General features: G+C 42.3%; 1 protein-coding gene across 1 annotated transcript in view; it reads left to right on the top strand.

Annotated features, from left to right (window-relative positions):
- MAP4K4 (mitogen-activated protein kinase kinase kinase kinase 4) overlaps positions 1-23,244 on the top strand; it is a 162,052-nt gene that overhangs the window by 94,087 nt on the left and 44,721 nt on the right. The window contains exons 4-9 of the mRNA XM_039714422.1: positions 12,008-12,133; positions 12,905-13,015; positions 15,812-15,902; positions 17,459-17,589; positions 19,856-19,910; positions 22,378-22,456. Coding sequence (XP_039570356.1) covers positions 12,008-12,133; positions 12,905-13,015; positions 15,812-15,902; positions 17,459-17,589; positions 19,856-19,910; positions 22,378-22,456 — 593 coding nt within the window. The remainder of the gene's footprint in view (positions 1-12,007; positions 12,134-12,904; positions 13,016-15,811; positions 15,903-17,458; positions 17,590-19,855; positions 19,911-22,377; positions 22,457-23,244) is intronic.

Here is a 23,244-nt window from a genome sequence, read left to right as displayed (position 1 = left end):
TTTGGACTCAGTAAACCTCATTTTCTCATCAGCAGCATCCGAGTGTTGGTGCCTGACTCCCTTGTTCCTGTTCGGGCTCTCGCTGCCTGCTGTGCATGCACAGTTTTGAGCAGCTGTCTGACCATTCATTATTTTGGTCCCTGCAGGTCCCCTCTGCTAGTTGTGGTGCAGTTGTGACAGACAAGGCAAGGCTGGCAGGTCAGGGTCTGGCAGGAGCCCCTGCTTTTCAGCAGGGCAAAGAGAAGTTGAGCCTTACTGGAAGCTGGTGTTGAGGTTGGGAAGTGGACTTCTGTCCCCTGCTCTCAGCATTTCAGCTCAAGAGTGAGAGACTTGTGCTGGGATCTGAGCTGTTTGTTTTTAAACTGGAAAGTGAGATGCCATAGCAGCTCTGATTTTTTGAAGTGAAATACCTTTTAATAAATGCTTGCCTGTTCACAGCCCAGCAGCAAAACAAACATGTACTGTAGCATTAGGACTGTTTTATATTTTTTCCAGTCTTATTTTCTTGGCTGTTAATCAAGGTCTCTTTGTCACCTTCCCAGCTAAGGGTAAATGCAGCTGGGGTATAATATTTGCGAGCATTCGTTGCTTTTATTTATCCTGATGGAGGCAGAAAGGCTTTTCTTCACAGGTAAATAATTAGCGTGCCATCCACAGCTCCCTTGCTCAGAGGGCAGGAGTAAGGGAGAGAGGGGACTGTGACACCCCATTTAGTAGATGGACATGAGCATCTTGTGGCTCTGTTCATTGTTAATTCACTCCTGCAGCACTGCTCAGCTGTGAGGTTTCCAGGCGTGCTTGGCAGCACCGACAACAAAAACATCTGGTCCAAGAATATAGCTCCCTTCTGCTGGCAGCTGCATGGAAATGATTTTGTACATCGTAGCGTAGCGCCAAATGCACTTAACTTGTACACTAAAGTGCACAGCCTTTATAGAGCTTTGGCAGTGCAGGGCAATTTTAAATGCTCTGCATAAGTCAGCGTTAATCTACCAAAGAAAATCAAAACCTCAGCAACCAATTTTATAAAGAACTCGCTTATCACACATGCCCAGACGTGGCTGCACCTTTGTACCTGTCTAACAGCTGTTCCTGTCTGAACACAAAGGAAAAGCCTTTTGGTTGCAGCTCTGGTTGTCATCTGTCCTCTGGGAGAGTTTGGCACAGACATGAAGGGAAATTTGCCCCTCTCAGACATCCCTAAATTCCACTCGTCAGCAGCTGCATTTGTTACTGATAGAGGTTGTCTGTCTCCCCTCTTGTTTTAGAAAGGAGCTGGCAATTGCTGAAGAAAAAATGTTAACTGTGAATCAAATAGTTTGTGTGTCTGCTGGTAAATTGTAATTTGAGTGATTGGATCTGATAATTACAGACATCATCATCTTGTCAGTCAGTTGTGAATCATTTGGTAATGGATTTCCCATTTTTAAAAGAGCTGTTTTTTTGAGTAATAGTATATTTTAGAGGTAAAATATAATATCCATATTCCTTCTTGCTTTGAAACCCCCTAGGGTTATAAACATGGATCTCATTCATACATGAACAAGCAAGTTAGAGAGGTCTGCTTCAAGAGAGCTGCTCTCAGCATACATATTCCAACATTTCAAGCTGTTTATTTTCTGTTTATTCCTATACAGTAGCTGAGCACGGTGTTGTTTTTTCACTGTTAAAGCTGCTGTTACATTGTAAGTTTTGGGAATGAAGAAGAGCAGGGAGGAGCAGAAATCCCAAGTCTAGTCTGATACCCATCATTGGCTTGGGTTCACCCTTTGCAGAAGGAGCACATTCCTTCCCAAGAAGTAGCAGGTGGTTTAAGGGCTTGGACAGGTTTCAGTAGGTCTGTGAAGGTCTGATGGTGTCACAGCCACTGACCTGATATTGGTTTTCTGCTCTGTCACCATTATGAGGAGCAGTTCTCACCAAAACAGAGGGGAGGAGAAGGTGGAGATGGTGACAAAGGGAGTAGGAGCGAGCCTCCTCCTTCCAGCTTTTTAAGCAGTCCTTGCTTGCAATTTTGGTGTAAGAAACCAAAGGCATTTTCTGGAGTATTTTGAAAATTGAATTTGGCAAACCTGTAGGACTTGGTCCAGTCTCCTCCCGTGGTATACGCAGACAGTGGTTTATTCAGCCTGTTTCTCAAACACACTACGGTGGGCTGGTGTCGCAGGTGGTTTTGTGATCCCTTCTGTCCCTCATCAGGTGTGAGAGGAGTGGACCTTTGAACCTCTTGGGTCCTCCCTGCTGGCACCTTGCATCTTGGATTTGCAGTTCTTTCTCTGCGTAAAGCAGGGGGAAGGCTGTGGATTACTGACAGAGGCTGAGTGGTGACTAATATTGGACTAGAGGAGCTAAAGTGTTTAACCTTTAGGCAAAGATTACCTGAAATTAAGACTTGTAAGGACTTGTGCTCTCACACTGTCATTGAGTTGTGTTTGTAAGACACATGTACAGATCGGATGATTTCTTTTATTCCTGGGCAATTTACATATTTTGGCTGCTGCACAAAAGAAACCTTGTGTTGAATAAGTCAGATCATGATCTCACACCAATCCTTGCTTACAAGAGGATTTTTGGAAGCCGTAGCATAGTGCAGAATTTTGAGTTTTCCTTTTGTGGGTGTGAAACAGAGCATAGGTTACTTGCTGCACTAAAAATGGGCATTGGACAAAGGTACACCACTTTAGAAAAGAAACGTTAAATCTGTTTCTTCATAGTAGCAGGCTCAGTGAAGTGTATGTCACTTTATAGAAGTGGATTGGTGGCCTGCAAAGAAAATGCAGTAATTTCAGGTTTGGGCCTTTTTTTAGTACTTATTTTCTGACAAAATACAGGGCTTTGTTAGTGTTGCAGACAGTTTTAAATATTTGGAAGGAAAAATTGCTGCACTCACAGCATTTTAATGAGGACAATTCCCTTAATTAAAGCATTAGAAAATGTAGGGAATGTGGACAGCTGAGGGATTAGCAATATGTTACAAAGTTCTTCTTCAACCTACTATTTGATTTGATGTCAGAAGACCAAGACCATTATAAAACTTGTAGTCTTCCAGCAGTTGTTTGCTTGTCTTAACCACTGATGCTACCAGTGACCACAATTCTGTCTGATTTTAGGCACACAGTGGTTGTGCTGAAGCCTGGAGTGAAAGTGACCTGAGAATCTGCAGTTTAACATGGGGAAAGGTGCCTGTGAGGGACAGGTCTGTCTACCTGAGGTGGTATTTGTCCTGTAGAGGGGTAAAGGTCACTGGTGAGACTGTGTCTCCTGGAGTATGAGGTACTTGCTTCATGGCTACCAGCTGCTCGCTGCTGGCAATTGTGGTGGTACTTGTTTGTGCTGCTCTGTATTTTGGGTTTGATTTTGTTTTTGGTGATTTTGTTTCTTAGTTTTGTTTTGTGTGTTTTGGTTTGGGGTTTGTTTTAATTTTTATTTTAAAATTTATTTCTTAATGTATGATTGATTTTGTAGTATCATTGTCAGTCTACCCCCTCTGCTTTGCAAATCTGTGTGTTTGCTTTTGGCCTAAATAATATAATGTACTGAGCCCTTCAGGAAAAAAATGGTGGTATGTGATAGAGTTGCTGAATTTCTGTTGACGACTACTTCTCCAGCCCCATCTCATTTTGATAAACGATCCTCTGTGAAACAGCCCTGAGGAAAGCCCATGTGGGATTACTTTTCTGTCCTGTCATTTGTTCTGTTCCTGTTTGGGTGTGCATGGTTGTATCTTTTGTGTTTGTTATCCCAAACTATTTTATTTGTCTTGTAGCATTTTGGTTTCCTTCAATATATGAAATGAAAGAGGGGTTGTAAATAAATTCCTCTTCCCTGTTCATCTACAAGACTTGTTGGTCAGTGTGGGTGTGAGGCTGTATATTGGACAAATCTGTCCTTTAAGAAAATCAGTGTCTTTGTGTAATTATAGGTTTTCACTACGTATGTACTAGAAGAACATTAGTGTTATGCCAGAACTACTATTTTTAATGTATTTTACTTTCTCAGCTTACATTTCTGCTAGTACGATGTCTGTGTGGCATTTGGTGCATAGGAAATCTGCTTTTAGTAATTTCAACCTTTTGTTTCCTCTCTTCTCTCAGATGTTCCCCTTCTGCCTCCCTCTAAGTTTAAAGCTTAGTCTCAAGCCAGAGCTTCAGTTTCTTGTTGAATCTCTCCAGCTGCATGAAACCTGCAGGACTCGGGAGCCTTTTACATCTCCCAGGTCCAAACTGCAGCCCAGCAGTGTCTGGACTGCACATGTGGGGAGGGGCTCATGTGTGGATCCCTTTGGGAAGGAGATCTGCCCTCCAGGTGGGAGTGGTGGAACTTCATACTGCTCAGGGCAGAGCAGGGACCAGGCAGTGGCAAATGCCTTCCTTGGCTCTGTCACCCCCCTGAAATGTTGCTTTCCTTGGCATCAAATGCATGCTGAGATTGGAAGTAGAAAAGCCATGCAACAGTTTTGCATTGTGCATTAGCCTGCTTTCTCTCCAGCATCTACATCTCTCCTAATTATCTGAGGCTGGAGCTTTGCATAAAGGAAATTTCTTTCTTTCACATACAGGCTTAATTTTAATATCTGCTAGGAAGGGCTTGTTCCGATCACAAGAAATCTGAGACTGGATGTAGAAATTGTATAGCAACAGGCATTTTTAATGTAAATAATAGTGATGAAAGTAGGGGACTAGTCCTTCTCTCTTATGAGAGCTCTGAAGATGTCAGTATAGGGCTAGCTTGTTGTGTAACTTGTAAGTAATTTAGGCTTGATGAGGATGGACAGTTGAATTGTATAGCTGGGACAAACATGCAATCTGAGCAGGAAACTCTTTTTAAGTAATCATGACTAGGATCAAGGAATTAGCCTTGGAAGTAGTTGAAGCTATTTGCCCTTAGGAGGTTTCTCTCTTGGTTGTCTTTGGAAAAGCCTATGGCATCCCGGGATTTTACTGAGGGAGGTCAGCAGTGGTGTGGTTTCTGTGCTTTCAGAGCAGCTCATTCAGTGACCAGCGAAGGCACCGGAGGCACATCAGGCAAGAAAGAAAATATTGTTGTCACAGTGACTGGCAGAGGAGGTGGTTTAGGGGGGAGACAACAGACAAGTATTGTCTTCACGTGGTTTTTGGCTCCTTCCTGCCTGCACGTGACTCCATCTCCTGCGCCTGCACAATGCTGCTACACAGGCTCCTTGGGGAGTGCTGGGACCCTGCTTAGGAGCTAGTCCTTCCTCATGCCTCTTTGTCCAGCTAATTTAACTGTTCCTTTATGGCTGCAGCCTCAGTGATGGCACTGTGGTGAACAGCTTGGCTCATTTGCTTTCTCGTTTCAAACAGCGCCTTTAGCATGCAGTAGAGAGGGTGTTGTGCCAAGGCGAGACAAAGCAGCTTCTGTTTTGTGTGTTCGGTGGAAGTGTTTCTCACCTGCTTGATGAAATGTTGCCACTGAAGGTAACTGAATGTGGTCATAAGGACAGCACTGTTCTGCCAGCCAGTCCTTGCAAAAGTAAGGTTTTTTGACCCTTGAAAAAGCTTCCCAGCCGTCTTCTGCAATTACCATGCCTGAGCAGGGTTGCTGCTTTGCGGTTCCTGGCAGCGTGGCTCTGTGCCGGCAGCAGCAGCAGCTCGCAGGCTGGCGGGCAGCTCCCAGTGACAGGATGCCTGGTTTCCAGAAAGCTCACAAGTGGTAAAGCCCATGAAGGCCTTTCTCTGCATGAGCTGTCATGTGGATGAGGGGCAGAGGCTGAGGCACCCTCCCAGCCGTGGTGGGAGATGCTCAGCACCCGTGCCACTGCTTGCTGGATGGCTAGTGCTCTGTCAGTGCCACTGTGTGGCATGAGGGATGCCTTCCTCAAGAGGGTACAGTCTGAAAGCCTTGGAAACGTCTGTGTTGGGAAGGACCCAAAGGACAGTGCAGAGAAATTAACCTGCTGATGCCAAGGTGGGAAGAGTATGTGGGTAAGGTGTCCGTGAAAAAGAGGCCTTGCATGTGAAGTGAAACAGGCACAGAGAATGCTGCGAGCGAGAAGGTAGCACAGGAGAGAGACAGATGGGAAATAAACTTACATGAGGTCTTTAGCTTGAGGGTGACAAAGCTTAAAGGCTTGTAAAAAGTTCTCAAGAAGGATGAGGTGTAATAAGAAATTTAAGATTTAGGAGGGATTGTATAAGGACTTGTTAAATATTTATTGCACCTCTTGATTAAAGTCCTTTATTTAAAACAGTTTAGACTTTCCCTCCCAAGAAGCCTGTGTTTGATATTTTTTGTTACCAACTATTTTATGTCGTATTCCCAATTCCAACACTTTGCTGTGATGTTGGAGAAGATCACATTTTTCCATGTTGCACTCTCTGCACTGAAGGCTGCTCTGCTTTATACAAACTTCGTACCTTGGCAGTCACTGGCAAGGACTTACCCACTTGGAGTATCATTTCTCTTGTGGTTTGGTTCCTCCTGAAATTACAACCTCCTTCCCGGCTTGGAGGCAGCGCCACAGCTCCCACTTCAAGTACTGTGCTGTGTGCAATACTGCCCTGGCTTTCCTCGCCAAAACATCTCCCTGGTGTGTGAGAACTTTATTAACGAGTGTATATATTATGGATTCCTGCAGCAGAAAAGGTCACCTATTGTGCTAGGCTCTATTCAGACTTTCTCTGTCCTGGACAGATTCTGCTCCAAATGGATGCTGGCCATGTCTGGAGTGCAAAGAGGAGGGAGGTTGTGACACTCAAGCAGAATGGTGGTTTGCAAAAATTGGTGTTGTGATTTGATTTATCCAGGAAGATTTTTGTTTGTGGTTTTGGTGTCTTTTAGGACTTTTTTTAAATTTTAATGTGAGTGAAAGGCAGAAGTGAAACATGAGAGGAAGTAGAAAGGAAAACAAACTGGGTTTCTTTTGGACTTCTCCTGTTTTTCTTCAATTAGTGTGTCAGGGGCAGATGGTAAAAGAAAGGGAAAGTTATCATTTTGATGCCTGTGAAGGCAGACTGGTTTCCTCTCCACTGCTCTGGGAGTCCATGGGTTAGCAGTGCCTTTTCGCTCCCAGTGCTGGGCTGAGGCTGCTGCCTCCTGCTCTCCACAGATCCCAACTCTGCCGTGGTCTCAAGATTCCAAAATTTCAGAAGCTGCCACTGGAGCTTGTGATCCTCAGGAGCTCAGCTTATTCTGAAACCCCAGGCAGAGTATTGCCAGCTGCCATTCTCCAGGCAGGGCAGCTCCATGGGTATAGGCAGGCAAAGTTTTGTGGGCAGTACTGGGAAAGCAAAGGAGAGGAGATTTGAAGGCTTCCCTCAGTCCATCCTGTTTTGCTGGTGTTTGATTTTACACTGTTTGGTAGTGATATAAATTTTAAAAAACCCTTGGTTGTAGCTTTAAATGACTGGATATCATTTGTGAGGGGAGAGACAAGATTTGTCACTGTCTCATTTCTTAAATCAGAAAGCGAAGTTACTGAAAGGACCAATTTGTATTCTGCTTCACACTGATTTAGAGCAGTGTATAAATCATATGGTAGGATAAGTAAACTTGGTCTCTCCTTTATCACAGAACATTGTCTTGCTTTAACCTTGCTGGACTGTGTTTTCTCATTCGCATCATAATAGTAGGGTAAATAAAACCTTTGGAAATAGCCCTGAGTTTCTCCTCCTTGAGCTGGCAGAATGAATTTCCAGCCAAGAGCAGTAGTCAGACAGATCTTCCAGGTGAGGGAGTTTGAATGGAAAGTCACCACTTACATGCCTTGAGATATTTCTTTGCTCTACCTTTGGGAGGTTTGGGTGGTGTTTCTTTTTTTTTTTTTCCACTTACATGCCTTGAGATATGTCTTTGCTCTACCTTTGGGAGGTTTGGGGTGGTTTGTTTTTTTTTTTTTTTTTTTTTTTTTTTTTTTGTTTATTTTTTTTTTTTAATTCAGCTCCTGAAATAATTTCATTGTGCTATAAAGCTTGGGAAACAGTGATTTCCCCCTTACTCCTCCAGGTGTGTTTCTCAGAGAATTTCTCATAGGGGTCTCATATCAGTTTTAGTGCTGGAACAGGTCAGGACAGTTGTGCTTGGTCTCTGAGGCATCTAGACAATGATGTTTAGGGACAGACTTGAAGTGACTTTTCCTTTGGTTATGTCCTCCCTGATTCTGACACTTCTAGAGCTTAGTTCTCTTCCATCCCTAAAAAATGTCCAGAAGAGTGTTTCTGAATTTCTTGTCTTCCAAAAATTTGTGTAAATATGCAGTGTTTTCTTTCCATTATGTTGCAGGGGGTGGAGTGCTACCTTTGGAAAACAGCTGATAATCTTCCTTACATGGATCTGCACTGGTAGCATTTTTTTACAGCAAGTTTCTCCAGTGGCAACCACAGTCAAATACTTAAATATTCAGCTACTTAAATCATCACAGTTTTGTAAATGCTGAAGTAATACAGACAACAAGTCATTGATTTGCCATCTGCATGCAGAAAAACCCACACTGATATTTAGTGTGCAGTGATGAATGAAGAACAAGGGATGTTGAGCTTTGTGGCGGAGCAGTAAGCAAGCTGATCAGGTGCTGCTGGGTGGTAGGCTTAGAGGTAACACACCTGGGTTTATTTTCAGTGTGCTGATTCAAATGGTTAGAAATTATCTGAATGTGCATAGGTGGATTTCTGTGTGGGAGTCATATGCAGGTTTTAATCTTACAGACAAGATTATTTTGGTAAAAGAGTGTTGCAGTTAGAAACCCCCTAGGGATGCTGGCACGTCCATTTAGTCTCTGAAGGGAAACACATGAAAAGGGAGAGGAAAGCTGCTCCAAGCTTGATTTAACCACGTGAGTCTTGCAAAAGTATAGCTTACTGCAAAAATTACTGGTAATCAGACTTGCTGTCACAAACAGACAGGGAATGTATAAGTATAAAACACTTCCACCAGCTCCATCAGAGGGAAGACAAACAGGGTTTCAATGGGAGTTTGTATTCACAGATAATGGCTTAAAGTGGTAATTGATGCCAGCTGCATAAAATCACTAGGAAGGGCTCACCAGCTGCCTCTCTCCTTCAAGAAAAAAGGATGTACTTTTGTATTACTTCATGAGAATGACAGTCTCTTGCCTCAATCAGTTTTAATTTTCTGCTTTGTGATACCCTTGCATCTGCAAATGGAGGGACTGTCAGTGGTGGTGCAGTGCATGTGTTGTCTGGAGGAGGTGACAGACCTTCCATCTCTGAGGCTGGCTCACATGTCCAAATCCCAGGGCAGCTGCCAAAGCACCTCAGTCTCCTCAGGAGGATCCCTGCTGCAGGCTGCAGCGTACCCTCCCTGAGGCACGTGTGTCCATAAGGAGATCTGTGCGGAAATGGCCTTATCCGGTGAGATTTTTGGGTGGGATTCATCTCGCCCTTATGCAAGACATCTGCAGGGTTGGTGTCTGGATCTTGGTTAATGACCTCACCCTCCTTTTGTGTAGTTAGTGGGGAGAAGTAAACACCGGTAGGGTGCACATTGTTTGGCCTCTTTCAGATGTCCACACTGGGATGAAATGACCTGTACCCTGGGGAAGAAAAAAAGCTTCTGAATCTGGAACAGAACAGTTTTGGTCTGGCCAGCTTTTTGTTTTTAATTTTCTTTTTCTAAAGTCTTCTACCAATTGCTCTACCACACCAGTGCTTCATCCTTTTCTGTGCTGATTAATCCTCATAATAGTTCCTGTTGCCAGCGAGTCTTCAGGACTCATTGCCGGGGGGTTATCGATCCACCCTAAGTAAGTGGATGCTCCCAAAGCCTGGCAGATATTACTGAATCCATTTATTATTGTAAACTGCATTTTGTACTGGATTGAACTGTAGGTGAGGAGCTATTTGTGTTGTAGATAAGTGCTCAAAGGCAGCTGAAATATGAATGTAGGACCATTGGTAGCTCTAGTTCAGGCAGATACTTGGGGAGATATTGCTGCAGGGAGATTCTGCTGCAGGCCTTTGAGCAGGTGCTGTGACACAGACTCAGTGGAAAGCTGAAAGAGCAGTAACTGTCTACAGTCTGCTGGCTCTGTGTGTGCCTTTTTTATTGTTTGTTCTTCAGGATTTTTGATTTTGGGGACGGCAGGGGCTGGGGATTTTTATTATTTCATTTTTCAGAAATAGATTCTGTCTAAGTATTGTCATTTTGGCTGCTGTTACAATAAATAAACACAAGCAACCTTTAGGACATCCTGCCCATTGTATTGCAAAAGCTATTGTGTTCATGTGCTGAGGGTAGGAAGTAATTTTTATCTAAAAAGTCAGTTCCAAATAGCAGATTAATCCAATTATACATATTAACCTATCAGGAATTAAGTCCCAAAGCATCAAGTTTAATAATGCTCCTGTTTAATTTTTTTTTTGCCTAAATGCGCAGTTCAGAGGTTCAGTGTAATATAAGCCTGTCTTCCTCCTGTCTTTTTTTCTTCTTTTTGCATATAGTCTGAATAAATAAAAAATCATTCAACAGCAAGGACAACAGAAGCAGCTGAGGAAGCACCAAGTTAGCTTTTGGCTCAAAAAGCTTTTCTGACAACGCTCTCTCCCAGGGGTGCTGTTCACTAGGAACTTTGATTTACAAGATTTTCTTACTATTTTGTTCAGTCTTCCAGAAATACACAGTATTTTACTTCAAAGACACATCCCGAGAAGACATAGTAATTGTTTATCCCTGGTGCATTTTGGGAATTCTGTCATAATAATTTACGAGTAAGCATTGCACCCCACTATTAGAGTATTTGAAATGGTTGTTAGCTGTGTAGCAAAGAGTGGTGTCTTTTGTTCCAGCTGTGTGTACCGGTGTGTATAAAGAGTTAACACGGAGCTAGTATTAACATCTGCATATATCATGAATAGGATATTTGATTGCTAGCGTGGTACAAATTGCGAGGAAGTTTAAGGCTTAAAATGTTATCATATAATCAGCTTTGACATCACAGAATAATCAGAGTATGTGCTACTTTTCCCATCAGCCAGCAACCCTAGGGAGAAGTTTTGGCTTCTTCCTGGAATCAGTTTAAGGTAGACGTTTTTCTGCTTGGATATAAAATTATGGAGCAAAAAGGGATATCTATCTGCCTTTTAATTTGTTGCCTTGATAGGTGCTTGAAGAAGACTCCCCCTGTGTAGGTATGGGAAGAGAGAGTTGGGGGCGGGTTGCTGTCTGCTCCTTGTTTTGTATCTGCTGGCTGCTCACACACCACCTCAAAGCATGTGGATGCTTCCACGCGACATGTCCTACTGTCACTTCAAAAGCAGGTTGTGGGTGTTTAAAGGAGTGGTTTCATGCCATTTCAGCTCTTTGGAGGCATGACCTCCCTTCACCTGAGCTGCTCTTTGCTTGGCACCTTGCTGGAGCGGGGGGGAGCCAGGGGAAATCCTTCCTCTGCCTTTGTGTCTCAGCATCCTGTTTACTGCTGGGCTCCTGGCCCATTCTTCCTGATGCACTTGCTCTTCCTCCACAGAGGCAGATGGAGGAGGAGAAGGAAGCTTGTGCACGAGGCAAATGCCTTTTTCTTGCAGTAAGGGGAATTCCTGATCTCCACCTCTGTTTTCCTGTGTCAGTCCAATGCTGGCACCAGGATGGGAACCTGCTTTGGTAGCTGGTTTCACAAAGCCACTGTCTGGCATTTTAATAGAACTGGTTGAAACTTCCAAAATTAAAAGAGAAAAAATGAGGAAGATGGAAATAATACTCGTCTGCCATAAATTCCCAGCCTGCTAGCTGTGGATTTGCTTAAGGTACTACAAGCATTGCATTTTTGAAACAGATTGTCATGTTCTATCACTGGGTCAAATCCATTGCATCTTTTATTTGTTTCTTTGTGCTACTGAAAATTTGGGAAAGACTTGTTTTAGACCATCTCAATAGAGAGGATTTTGATGGCATGAGCATCAGAGGGGTTTACGGAACATGATGCTGGTGTAAATTGAAGTTCAGAAAAAATCTGCTTTTGTGAAAGTGAGGAATAAATCAATAATGCATGTGGTATATTAAACATATGGGGGTTTGTTTTCTTTTTTTCCCAAAGGATGAAGAAGAAGAAATCAAACTGGAGATTAATATGCTAAAGAAATATTCTCATCATAGAAATATTGCAACTTATTATGGTGCTTTCATTAAGAAGAGTCCTCCAGGACATGATGACCAACTGTGGGTAAGCAGATGTTTTTCAAACATGTTCCTAAGTCTTTCCCTGTTGGGTATAGATTGATGATGAGAGAAATACCACTTTATGGAAAGACAAGCTAAAGGAGTTTGGTGCTTGCCTCAACTGCCAGATAAGTGAATCACAGAGACTAATCACACATCCTTAAGGGGATGTCTGAACCAAGATTTGCTATAAGCAGTGGATTTGTTCTTTAAGTAACTTTTTTCTCCTGTTTCCCAGATGGATAGTAACATGTTTCATAGGAACAAGACAGCTGAGCAGTAAGAATATGTGACTGTAAAAAAAAAGCTGAATTTGATATTGTACCCATTACATTTTTCATCCCACCTCATCTACACCCTCTAGAGGACTGACGTTTGGGGTTGACATGGCAAGGGTGCACGTTCTTCCATAAAGACATGGAAATTAAAGGATAAGAAGTGTTGCAGTGATGTGATAAGTTTGATTCCTTTAGCATTGGATGTGCTCTTACTGCTAATGCATTTTGCATAGCTGAGCAAATCCAGATTCCCAGCATTAAATTACAGTGATTAAATCAGTCCTTGAAAATGTGGTAACTAATGTGAGACATATTCCATATATGTCTGACACACATTGAAGACATTTGGTTGAATCCATTTTCCAGGCAGAGATGTAAAATACATTCTGTACTTCACAAGAGCTTCCCAAATCAGTGCTGTAACCTGATTATTTTGCTTTGCTATACAGCTGAGATCTGTGTTTAGTGTTGGTTGTACAATGATATTTGTTTTGCAGCTTGTTATGGAGTTTTGTGGAGCCGGCTCTATCACAGACCTTGTGAAGAACACAAAAGGGAATACCCTGAAAGAAGACTGGATAGCATATATCTCCAGAGAGATTCTCCGGGTAAGGAAAGCAGTCTGCCCCACACAGAAACAGTCTTACAGAGATGCAGCCTAGCTTTAGGTTCTGCAAGAAGCTGTTTCTGATCAATCCCATTAGCCATGTCATCACTTGGAGAGTGCGTAGGAGCAGATAGATGTCTGCTCCACATCATTTAACTTGGTGTGAGTTGTACTGTATTGTAGCAGAAGCCTTGCAGAAAATTGCAATTTCTAGTCATGAGAAGCCAATAGAGGAGCCAGTGACCTTGCCTGCTGCAGAAGCTGTGAAACAGTGTCCCTAAGACCTGGGGCTGAAACAGTTTTGTAGCATGGTAGGGTACAGAAAGGGCTTTTCTAAATATGCTTGCAGCTGCCTTTTTCTTTCCTGATCACGTCCATGGAGGAAGAGCTGTTGGCTCAGGCCAGCAGTCAGGACTTCTGTGCTGACTGGTGATGTGCTCTCACCTTGTGTTGTCCCTGCAGTCTGTCTAGAGCAAGCAGCTCTGTCACGTGTGGCTGTGCCCCGTGCAGTGCTTGCAGGCGGCACTACAGAAGTTTTTCAGGAAGAGGTCTGCAGCTTACCAGTTGTTCTAAAATTGCAACTTAAGCTAATTACTCTTAATATTTAATTTCCAGTTGGTACAGTTTAAGTGCTTTTTGAATTGGCATTTGTTTTGCTTCACTAAGTAAATCTGGGATGGTTTTCCTCGTGCTTCTTTGTAAAACAAATTGCCTCCTACCCATACCACTACACAGTATGTTTGTTCAATTGCTTAATCATAAATGAAGTTCTGAAGGGCTTTATGTTAAAGGAAATGAGCACTGGCTCTTGCATAAATCAATGCTGCTGTTGTCTGCATTACACATTTGCTCTGCCTTGGCAATTTTTAAGATGAGGATGGAGGGAGACGCATAGTTCTGGTCTCTTGCTCTAATTTCAAATGCTAGAGGACAGTCCAGCTGCTGGTGTTTGACTGGCACATTTTAAGTTGTTTACAAAGGAGAAGTTGTATTTCAAAACAAATGGTTAGCATGCTTTAATGTGAGGAAAGCTAATTTCTCCAGGACCATCTTACCCTTGATTTGAGAGACTTCGAGGTATTCTATGCTATCTTGCATTCATCCTAGATCCTCTTTAGGTAAAACAGTTAAACACTTGCTGAGAAGAGGAAAAAATATTTACCTCAGAAAAGAGGGAAAACTATTTTCTCATTCCAATGAGAGATTTGCAAAAGGAGTATTAATTACTGACCATCAGGAGCTGGAATATCTGGAAAAAAGGAATGCTAAACTCACATTGCAGTTTGGTGTTTCAAACCCTGGTTCAGTACAGAGTTTGTCAGAGGTGGAAGAGAGAGGTGGTGTAAAACAAAGTTAAAAGGAGCTAAAGTGCCGAAGATTGGTGTAGATGGAGACACAGGTGAAGGTAGACCCAGTGAATCCTTGTGTGGTTGGAAAGGTCGGGGGACTGCAGGAAAGTGGAGATGTTGCCCCTCTGTCTCCTCCCAGGCCTTTGTAACTCCAAATGTGTTTTTTCAGTAGGGTTAGATGGTACTCTGGAGAGAACAGATGATTATCTCTCTGGCTGGGTCAGAGTAGCAGAAGGCTTTAAAAATATCCTGTGTGAAGCTGTGGAAAAGCCTTCATTCCTGTGAAAAATAAGACCACACTTACCATTAGCAATCAGTGAAGGGTCTCAGGGATATCAGCTCTTCACTTGATTTGCTTGTGACATGTGGAAGGGAAGCTGTAGGTAGTGTTTCTTTGTCACAATCATTAACTGTTTTTAAAAAAGGAAAACAGCCCAATGGTTATGTAGGAAAACTGGTAAATGATCAGTTAATGAAGAACATGTGTTAAGAAATACTTCTCTACAGCAACCACTACTCTCTTAACCTCTTGCAGCTGTAAAGGTTCTATTCCTTTATTTTTCACAAAATGTTAGAAGACTGTGAGGGCAACACGAACAGGCAAGATGATCCCACTGGAGACTACAATTTTCCAAGCAGAAAACTGAGGAGATCCCAAAATACAGGCAGTTGCTAAGAGGGTTGCCTGTTGTTCTCTCAATTACATTAGAGAGTAAAATGCAACATATGTCTTTCTCAGCCCTCCCTCCACATGGCTAATGCTTTGGGGCATGTATCCAGGTGCTGTCTCAACAAAAAGCACCGTATGCCAGGAGGTTTTGTTTCCTTTGGAAAGTATAACGCTTGTGCTTTTTTTTTTTTTTCCGTCTTTGCATTTTTTTTTCCTGAGGTACAATTAGCTGGCTTCATGTTTATGGAGGCTAGAGAAGAGAACTACACTTTTGCAGTAGAGCATGTCTTTGTCATCTGTCCTTCCTTGCCTTCAGACATGACTGCCAGTCCATCACCCCCCACCTCGTTTTTGGGGTGCATTTACACATGTGGATGCTGCCTCCTTTCTCCTTCCACTTCCTTCCCACCTGAATTCTGTGTGACCCTGTGCATGTCAGAAGGCAGTGGCATACACTGACAATGATGTAATTTAGAATGGAATTACTTGGAGACTTTATGGGAGCTGAACTTTTTTCACAGGACAGCTGGGAGGTGTGGAGGTGTTTACAAAGTGCAGATGTTGGGCTGTATATAGGTACTATGTGAGCCTGATCTGAGCCTGTGTCTCTGCTCCATCACCAAAGCTGTGTGGGTGGTGTGCTGCAGGTCTCTTTGCACCCAGTTGCAAGAGGTTGAGGCACAATGCTGTGACCTTTGGGATGGCTGGGTATGGGTAGTTGCTGAGCCAAGGGCCTAACTCTGAACATCCTCTCCTTCCTCTCTTCTCCTTAATACAGGGGTTGGCACATCTTCATGCCCATCATGTGATTCACAGGGATATCAAAGGGCAAAATGTGTTGTTAACAGAGAATGCAGAAGTGAAACTTGGTAAGTAGGTGCACATGTCCACTTCCCCATTTCATTCAGCCTTTGGTTTTATGATGTTCCCAAATTAATTTCATCCTTTAAGAGCTCTGCAACATGTTTTATAGCATGAGTACTCTGTCAGTGGTTCCATGTGGATTGACAGCCTGCATGTATTTCTTCCTGCTTGGAGAGGATGGAGCACAGGTTGTTGTTGAATTTGCTTAGGAGATGTTGGTTTTCATGCCAGAATCAGTGCAGGGATCATTTTGTTTCCCCTGCTGAGCTGTGTGTAACTTGAGTCTGTTCTGATTCACTTTATTCTGGACTTGGGAAGTGACAGGAGTCTCTCTTGTATTTAGCTTTAATTAAAATAGCACCTACTGTTCAGGTTCTGGACACGAAAATATGATCTGGATAGCACTCTCAAGGGAGCTGTGGCATTGAATTCAAAACACAGTTCCAGCTTTGGCATGCCTGCTGAAAATCGTGCTCATCCCTGGCCTCTTCTCTCCTGCCAAGTGGACATACTCTTTTTTTTATTTCCTCTCTAATTTGTCTCTTTCAGTTAGTGCACATGTCAACCTTCTGTGTTTGTATCACGCTACACTCGCCACCTTTTTTTCGTTAAATATAGAGCCATGCTGAAGGCCTCCCACCCAGCCCACATCCCTTCTGGTTTGCATTACACCTTCCTGCAGCATGAGGCATGGGAAGTTGTCCCGGCTGCTGCAGGAGGAAGCGCTTGGGAGAGCTTTCCTTCATTTGGTCCAAAATGGAGCACAGTAGCTTCCAAACCATTGCTTCCACTAAGCTTGTCTACACCAGTTTGTCACTGTCACTCAGATGGTGGATGCAGTGAAGCTGGCACAGCCCTCTTAGGGCAGGTGCAGTTACTGGTATAGAAGGACATACAGCACTGTGGTCATGAGCAGGGCAAAATAAAAGGCAGAAAACACCTTTGTAATGTAATTGCTTTGTAATGAAATGGGCATCTCTTTCGCAGCCTGTGTGCATGTGTGCTCAAAGTTAGCACATCCTGAATAATTCTCATCTTTTGCTCTCATTGATGTTTCTGCTCTGTGCATTAAAGCAGAGAGCAGCTCGCTGAACAACAGATTATTTCTGCTGTCCAGTTTTAGAGCAGAAAAAGTGGTGAACTGAAAGGGACGTGTTTATGCATGCCATTTTCTCGTAGCATGAGAGGTGCCTTTGGGAAGTGGCTGTTTTTTGTATAGGCAAAGGTGCTCGGCTTCGCCATGTGGGAAGGGACTAAACAGCCCTTTCTCAGCCTTCCAGGCAGTACTTCTGCAGCTGGGCTCTCCCTCCTGTCCAGGCACACCAGTGAGGGCTACAGGAGAGGTGATTGTGTGCTGATGTGTCCCATGACACTTGTGCCCAAGCACATTGTGTGTGAACCATGAGGGCTCACTTGCCTCAGGATTAACCATCTCATTTCTCTTCAGAATGGTCTTCCCATGTGGGGTGTCTACAGGGCTTTATTTTCAAATCACTTTGCAAAAGTAACTGTTGTGTGATTTCCCCCCTCTTATTTCATTTTACTCTTTTCCCACCCACAGTGGATTTTGGTGTGAGCGCTCAGCTGGACAGGACAGTTGGCAGGAGAAACACTTTCATTGGGACTCCATACTGGATGGCTCCAGAAGTTATTGCCTGTGATGAGAATCCAGATGCTACGTATGATTACAGAGTAAGGGTCCTGTTCAAAGGGAAAACCCAAAACATACACTTGCAATATATATGTCCGTGGGCTGTGCAGTTTTTGAGACTTCTTATGCTTTGTAGGAGTAATAACTGTTTTGTGTAGTTGCAATCTTTTTACCAAAGTAAAGGTAAGGATACCATCAAATTGTGACCTTTAACAGTTTCTGTGCTTGTATTATTGTACTTTTGAGATGTAAATACAGGACTTCAGGGTGCTGTAGGTGCTTAGAGAAGGCAAAAAAGAGTTTACCTGGAAATGCTTCTGTTCTTGATTTGCATAATGGTTGTACTTTAAATTGTGTTACACTATGTCCCAGTTATTGTGGTAACCCAGAACAATACATTTTGGATGCTGCCTTAAATAGAACCACCGTCTGGAGAGCCACTGAAGTACAGAAGGAACTCTTGAAACTACTTCTGATTTCAGGATACAGATACATGATTTTTTTTGATAGAAATTTATCCATCACAACTTTTCTTAACAAAGATCATTCTTTACGTAGCTTGCTGCAAACCAAGGATGTAATTACTGCAAAACCATAATTGGCTTGATGGTATTTGCACTACCCTTAAGAATATTAGGTATAGGTATTTAAAGTTAAATATATCTAGTGAAAGCATACTGTAATCTTGAAAGTTCCTGTCAGCTGACTTTAATGAGAGCACAAGGAAAGAAAAAATGTAAAAATGTGCTTTGTAAGAAATCTCTACACATTGTTCCAACCTTAACCAAGGGCAACAAGGATATCAGAAAGCCAGGGATTAAGGTCTTACAAAAATTATAGAGCTGAATATCAATTATATATATCACTTTGCTGAGACTGATAGTGTTAGCTATTTGTGTGTGTCTAAATCCTTGTAAAACACCCAGATTATTTGAATTGGTGTTTTTGTACATTTTGAGTAAGATTGATCAGATTGATCCTATTTCTCTTGATTTAATTACTTTTTACATTCAGCATCTCATTGTACTAAAGCTAATGTTTTATATCTTTCCAGATAGAGTTATTATTATTAAGGAAGGTTCACTATTAAAGGATTTAATAAAGCAGAAAAACGCCCCGGAATATTTATTAATGCAGTAGTGATGTGAAAAAGAACTCCTCTGTCTTCTGAAAACACCTGTTTATTGTTCCTGTTGGAGTCTCTAGGGTGATTGCTCACAAAAAATTAATGTTTGAAAGATTCTCTAAGATCAGGAGGATGTGCACTTTAGCTTAGATGGCTGCATTTGACTAAGAGAAGAGTGCCTTGCTGGGTCTGAAATACGATCTTTAGAAATGTTTCTGTGCTTGTAGAGCATGAAGAGCTTATTTGCTCATTAAAGTAATTTAAAAAAAAAATCACAATTATGACCAGAAATGAAGACTGCTCTGTTCAAGAACAGCTCTCTTTCACAGCAGTCTCCTCCGATATTTTGCCCATTAAGCTGTGTCACTCTCTGAAGTTGGTTCCTTGCCAGGACTCCTCCATCTCTTCCCTGTGTTTGATCTTCCTGGCTCTTGCTTGGTCTCTCCCAAGTCAGACATGCTGGCCAGAGGTGGTACCTTGAAAGGCTGCCACTGAAGGGCTCTTTTTCTGTAGTGTTTTAAGCAAAGCTGAGGTGTTGGGGAGGAATGTTGGCTTTGGCTGTAAGTAATGCCTGTGGTAAAGACAGAGGTGTAAATTTTTGGAGCCTGTGGTAAAGACAGAGGTGTAAGTTTTGGGAACCTCTGCCTTTTCAGTGGTGTTAGTGACTAATTCACCTCTCCTTTCAGTGGGCCTGTATTTTCCTTTTGTTCTTGCTTGTTTGTTTACGTACCTGAAGAGCCCTTTATTGCAGTTTTCAACAAGTCTGGCTGCTTTAAGTTTGAGCTGAGCTTTTGCTTTTATAACTGCATCTCTACACACCCTGGGAATGCCCTTTTTCTGTTCTTTGTTGACAAGGGAATATTGAAAATTCTGTTGTTTCATAGGCTTAGATTTCTGGCAGATGTATTTCCCATTGCCATAATGTGAGTGTATTTTTATGTGCTGTTGGAAAGGGTTGTTTGCTCACTCGGAATACATGCGCGTGTTTCTGCATGTACATAAGTATTACGTGAAAAGTAGGATTTTATGATACAGTTACAAGATAAAAGAGGCTTATATTATTTAAATAGCCATGGTATTTGGTTTCAGCCTCACCTACAGGGCCTCTCTAAATAGTACTCTCATACTGTGTGAATGGGTAAATCCACCTACTAACATATGGTGTCTCTGTTTTTCTGCAGAGTGACCTTTGGTCATGCGGCATTACGGCCATAGAGATGGCAGAAGGAGCTCCCCGTAAGTGATCCCTGTGCTTCTCCACTGGGCTCGTTTTAAGGCTGAAACGTATACTTGGTGATGCTGGTTGTAATCTGAGCCTAGTTTTGAGGTTTCTGAAAATATCCCCATGTTATTTCTGTTCTCTTTGGTTTTGCCTGCTCTATAAATATAAAATCCCATAAATAGCAATGCTTTTGATAAAGATAGGGTTGTGTTTAAACACTACAGTACAGACTGCAGTAATTTGATTTCTATAGCAGGAATATTTGGAAGCTAATCGAGTGTCTGACTTCCTTCCTATTGGTAGTATATTGTGTTTTGGAGTTGTGTCCCACTTTGTCTATGGACTGGCCTGGAATACTGAAACCTCAGCTGGGGAGAGGGTCAGTGGGGCCTTGAGGAAACAGATCTTAATGAAAAAAGCATTTGTAGCAGCTATTTCTGTGTTGGCTTTCTGTCAGTCTGGATAATGCTAACATTGCTTCTCCTTTTGTTTCCACTCATCAGTGGGTGGTGTTAATCTTCCTTAGCAGTGACATGGCTTAAACTGTAAATCCTTCTCCAGGACAAAGCACTGAACTTAGGTATTCTCAAGCAGGGATCATCATCAGTTAGTTTGGATTTGAGAGGAAAACCTGGAAACCAAAAATACCCAACTTTTTAATAGGCTCTTTTCCTTTCACATAGTTCTTTCAGAATATAAAGGCAAACAGCAGATGTGTGAGGAGGACAGAAACCTTTGGAAAAAAAAAAGTTAGGCATGGTGTTTTGACTTTTAATGATAATTTTTATAAAACTTTAATTTATGAATATTGATCTTACAAATATACTTACTGTCACCCTCAGCTGGAGCTCTGTATTTAAAAAATAAGAGCCTAAGATACCTAAGAGGAAGTTAATTTTTTTGCAGATAGAAATCCATGACCACACACAGTGCAGCTTGAAATGTCTTTGAAATAATCTTGTCAAAATAAAATATTAATATTTCCCATCTAAAAATTGGTCATTTAGTTGTAGCTGCTGCCTGATTTTCTTGTTGTTCTTATTGACTTTAATGCAAGATTTAAAAGTCAAAGCACAATGGTCATGTGTTGATTCATGTTTTAGGAGGCCTCATAGTTTGGGGTTGTTTTCCTTTTCCTTCCTAATTGTACATTTGCATGAATGTCCAAGTGAGAGCTGCTCCCAGGACACTTCAACCAGCACTGCATTAAGTGAGCTACAAACTTTTTGCCATACCTTTTTGTTCAGTGTATTGGGTTGCCCAGGACTGGACAATAATATTTTGTTCATTTCTAAACCAAACAGAGCTTGGCCCTTCTTTGTGTAAAAGCACAAGAGGAGCATTTAAGAAGTTAGCAAAGATCCTCTCTAAGTGCTGAACAGCTCTTGTCCTCTGGTACGTGGACTGCCTGCTCGTCCAGTGGCAGCTGAAGAATCCATCTCTGTGGACTCTGTGGTGGTCTGCAGGGATCCATAGGCATCCAGGGGGCTTCTTTGCCAAGACTGATGCCCCTTATAACTGAATTCTCTTCCCATCAGTCTGTTTCTCCTGAATTGTGGTAAATGTCACCCCATCCTGCAGTGATCACTCAGGCTGAGACTGAAGGTGTAAGAGATCAGGCATAGGAGGATGGTTAGAACATTGCTCCTAGAGGCCTTTCTTGGGCTGCCTCTGTGCCTGCTCCCTTGTTTCCCTCTGTTGGCTCTGCTATGTTGCTTTGCTATGGCATAGGAGGAAAAGCTGTCCAACGTTGATCCTGGACTCCCACTAAATGTCCACCGACAAAAGTTACAGGTTTGCATTTAAGTTCTGCAGGCAATCCTTTTGAGTGATACAAACCCTCCCATGCTTCAAAACTGTCATGCCTTGAAGTACAGGGTTTGCATTTAAGTTCTGCAGGCAGTCCTTTTGAGTTATACAGACCTCCCATGCTTCAAAACTGTCATGCCTTGAAGTACAAAAATATCCAGGCATGGAGAGTAAAAATTAAGCACCCTCGATAATGGGAGAGAAGGGCAGGTAGAGGGAAGATTGTATTATATTCCCATTGTTCCCTTCCACCATCATCATCTCCCACTGTTTTATTGATCAGAAAGTAAGTCAGATGACTTGGGGCTGGAGCAGGGCTATGCTCAGGTGTTCCTGTCTTGGTTGATTCTGGAGGCTGATCCATGCTTTGGCCTCTTTCTCTTTTTGGGCTGCCATTGACACACTGAGCTATGGAATTGTTGTCATTCTGGGCTAATTCCATTTAGCTGTGTTGCTGTCTGCACTTGCTGCATGGATGTTTGGGATGGTGGGAGTGGTTGTGGAAGCTGAAGTCATGGCATTGAGAGAGAGCTACTAAACCAGTGTCTCTATGTCTCTGTTTGGTTTTGTTTTCTTCCCTTCAGCACTTTGTGACATGCACCCCATGAGGGCACTCCAGAGAGATACTAAACCAGTGTCTCTATGTCTCTGGTTTTGTTTTCTTCCCTTCAGCACTTTGTGACATGCACCCCATGAGGGCACTCTTTCTGATACCCAGGAACCCTCCCCCACGGTTAAAATCCAAGAAATGGTATGTATTAATTATATCTTGCTTTGTGTAGTGTGAAGTTTTCTCATATCGCATACAGTTTTGTTACCCCTTCCACAGAATTGTAAAGCAGTTTAAGTTAGCAAAATCTCTGTTATCTTTTGTGCCTCTGAATCAAAGGATGAAATAAAATGCTTGCATTATTTAGTTCTCTTTGTCCCAGAGAAATTCCATCTCAAATTGTGTGAAAATAAATACCAAGGTTTTTGCCTTTTTGTTTTTTTTTTTTTTTTTGGTAGAGCAGCATCTGTATTAAGGGGACAAATGGATCCATGTTTTCAAATATAAACTCGTGTAGCACTCTTAATATGCAGTATGTTTTCTCAGATGTATCATAACACAGAAACAGAACAGTGCTATGGTGTTCTAGTTGCTAAATAGAAAGGAGCTATTAAAACTAATGAAGGCTTTTACTATAATTATTGTAAATGGTTGGAATTGAGTGCCTGCTTCTTGCCAGCTGAGAAGAATCCATTAGTATCAGAGGATTTCCTCCCAGTTACTGGTTACAACTGGCACATATGAAACACAAATACTCTGTAGAAAGAGGTTTCTTATCAATGGAATGTGATCATGGGATGCTGTGTGATCCTGTCAAAATAAAGAAGTGATTGGACTGTGTATTCAATATCAACATAGTATAAACATGGCTTGCTTGCTGGGCTTGGTCTTTACCTGGATTGACTTATTTATGCACTTGTATACTGTCAAGGCATTGCTCTCTCTTACTTGCCTTCTGCATATATTAAGGGAATAGAGATGCATATGTG

This window comes from Passer montanus, unplaced genomic scaffold (assembly GCF_014805655.1).
Source record: "Passer montanus isolate IOZ18808 unplaced genomic scaffold, ASM1480565v1 scaffold3, whole genome shotgun sequence".
Lineage (NCBI taxonomy): Eukaryota > Metazoa > Chordata > Aves > Passeriformes > Passeridae > Passer > Passer montanus.
The sequence above is the reverse complement of the archived record's forward strand: the minus strand, read 5'-3'. Positions and strand labels throughout refer to the sequence as shown.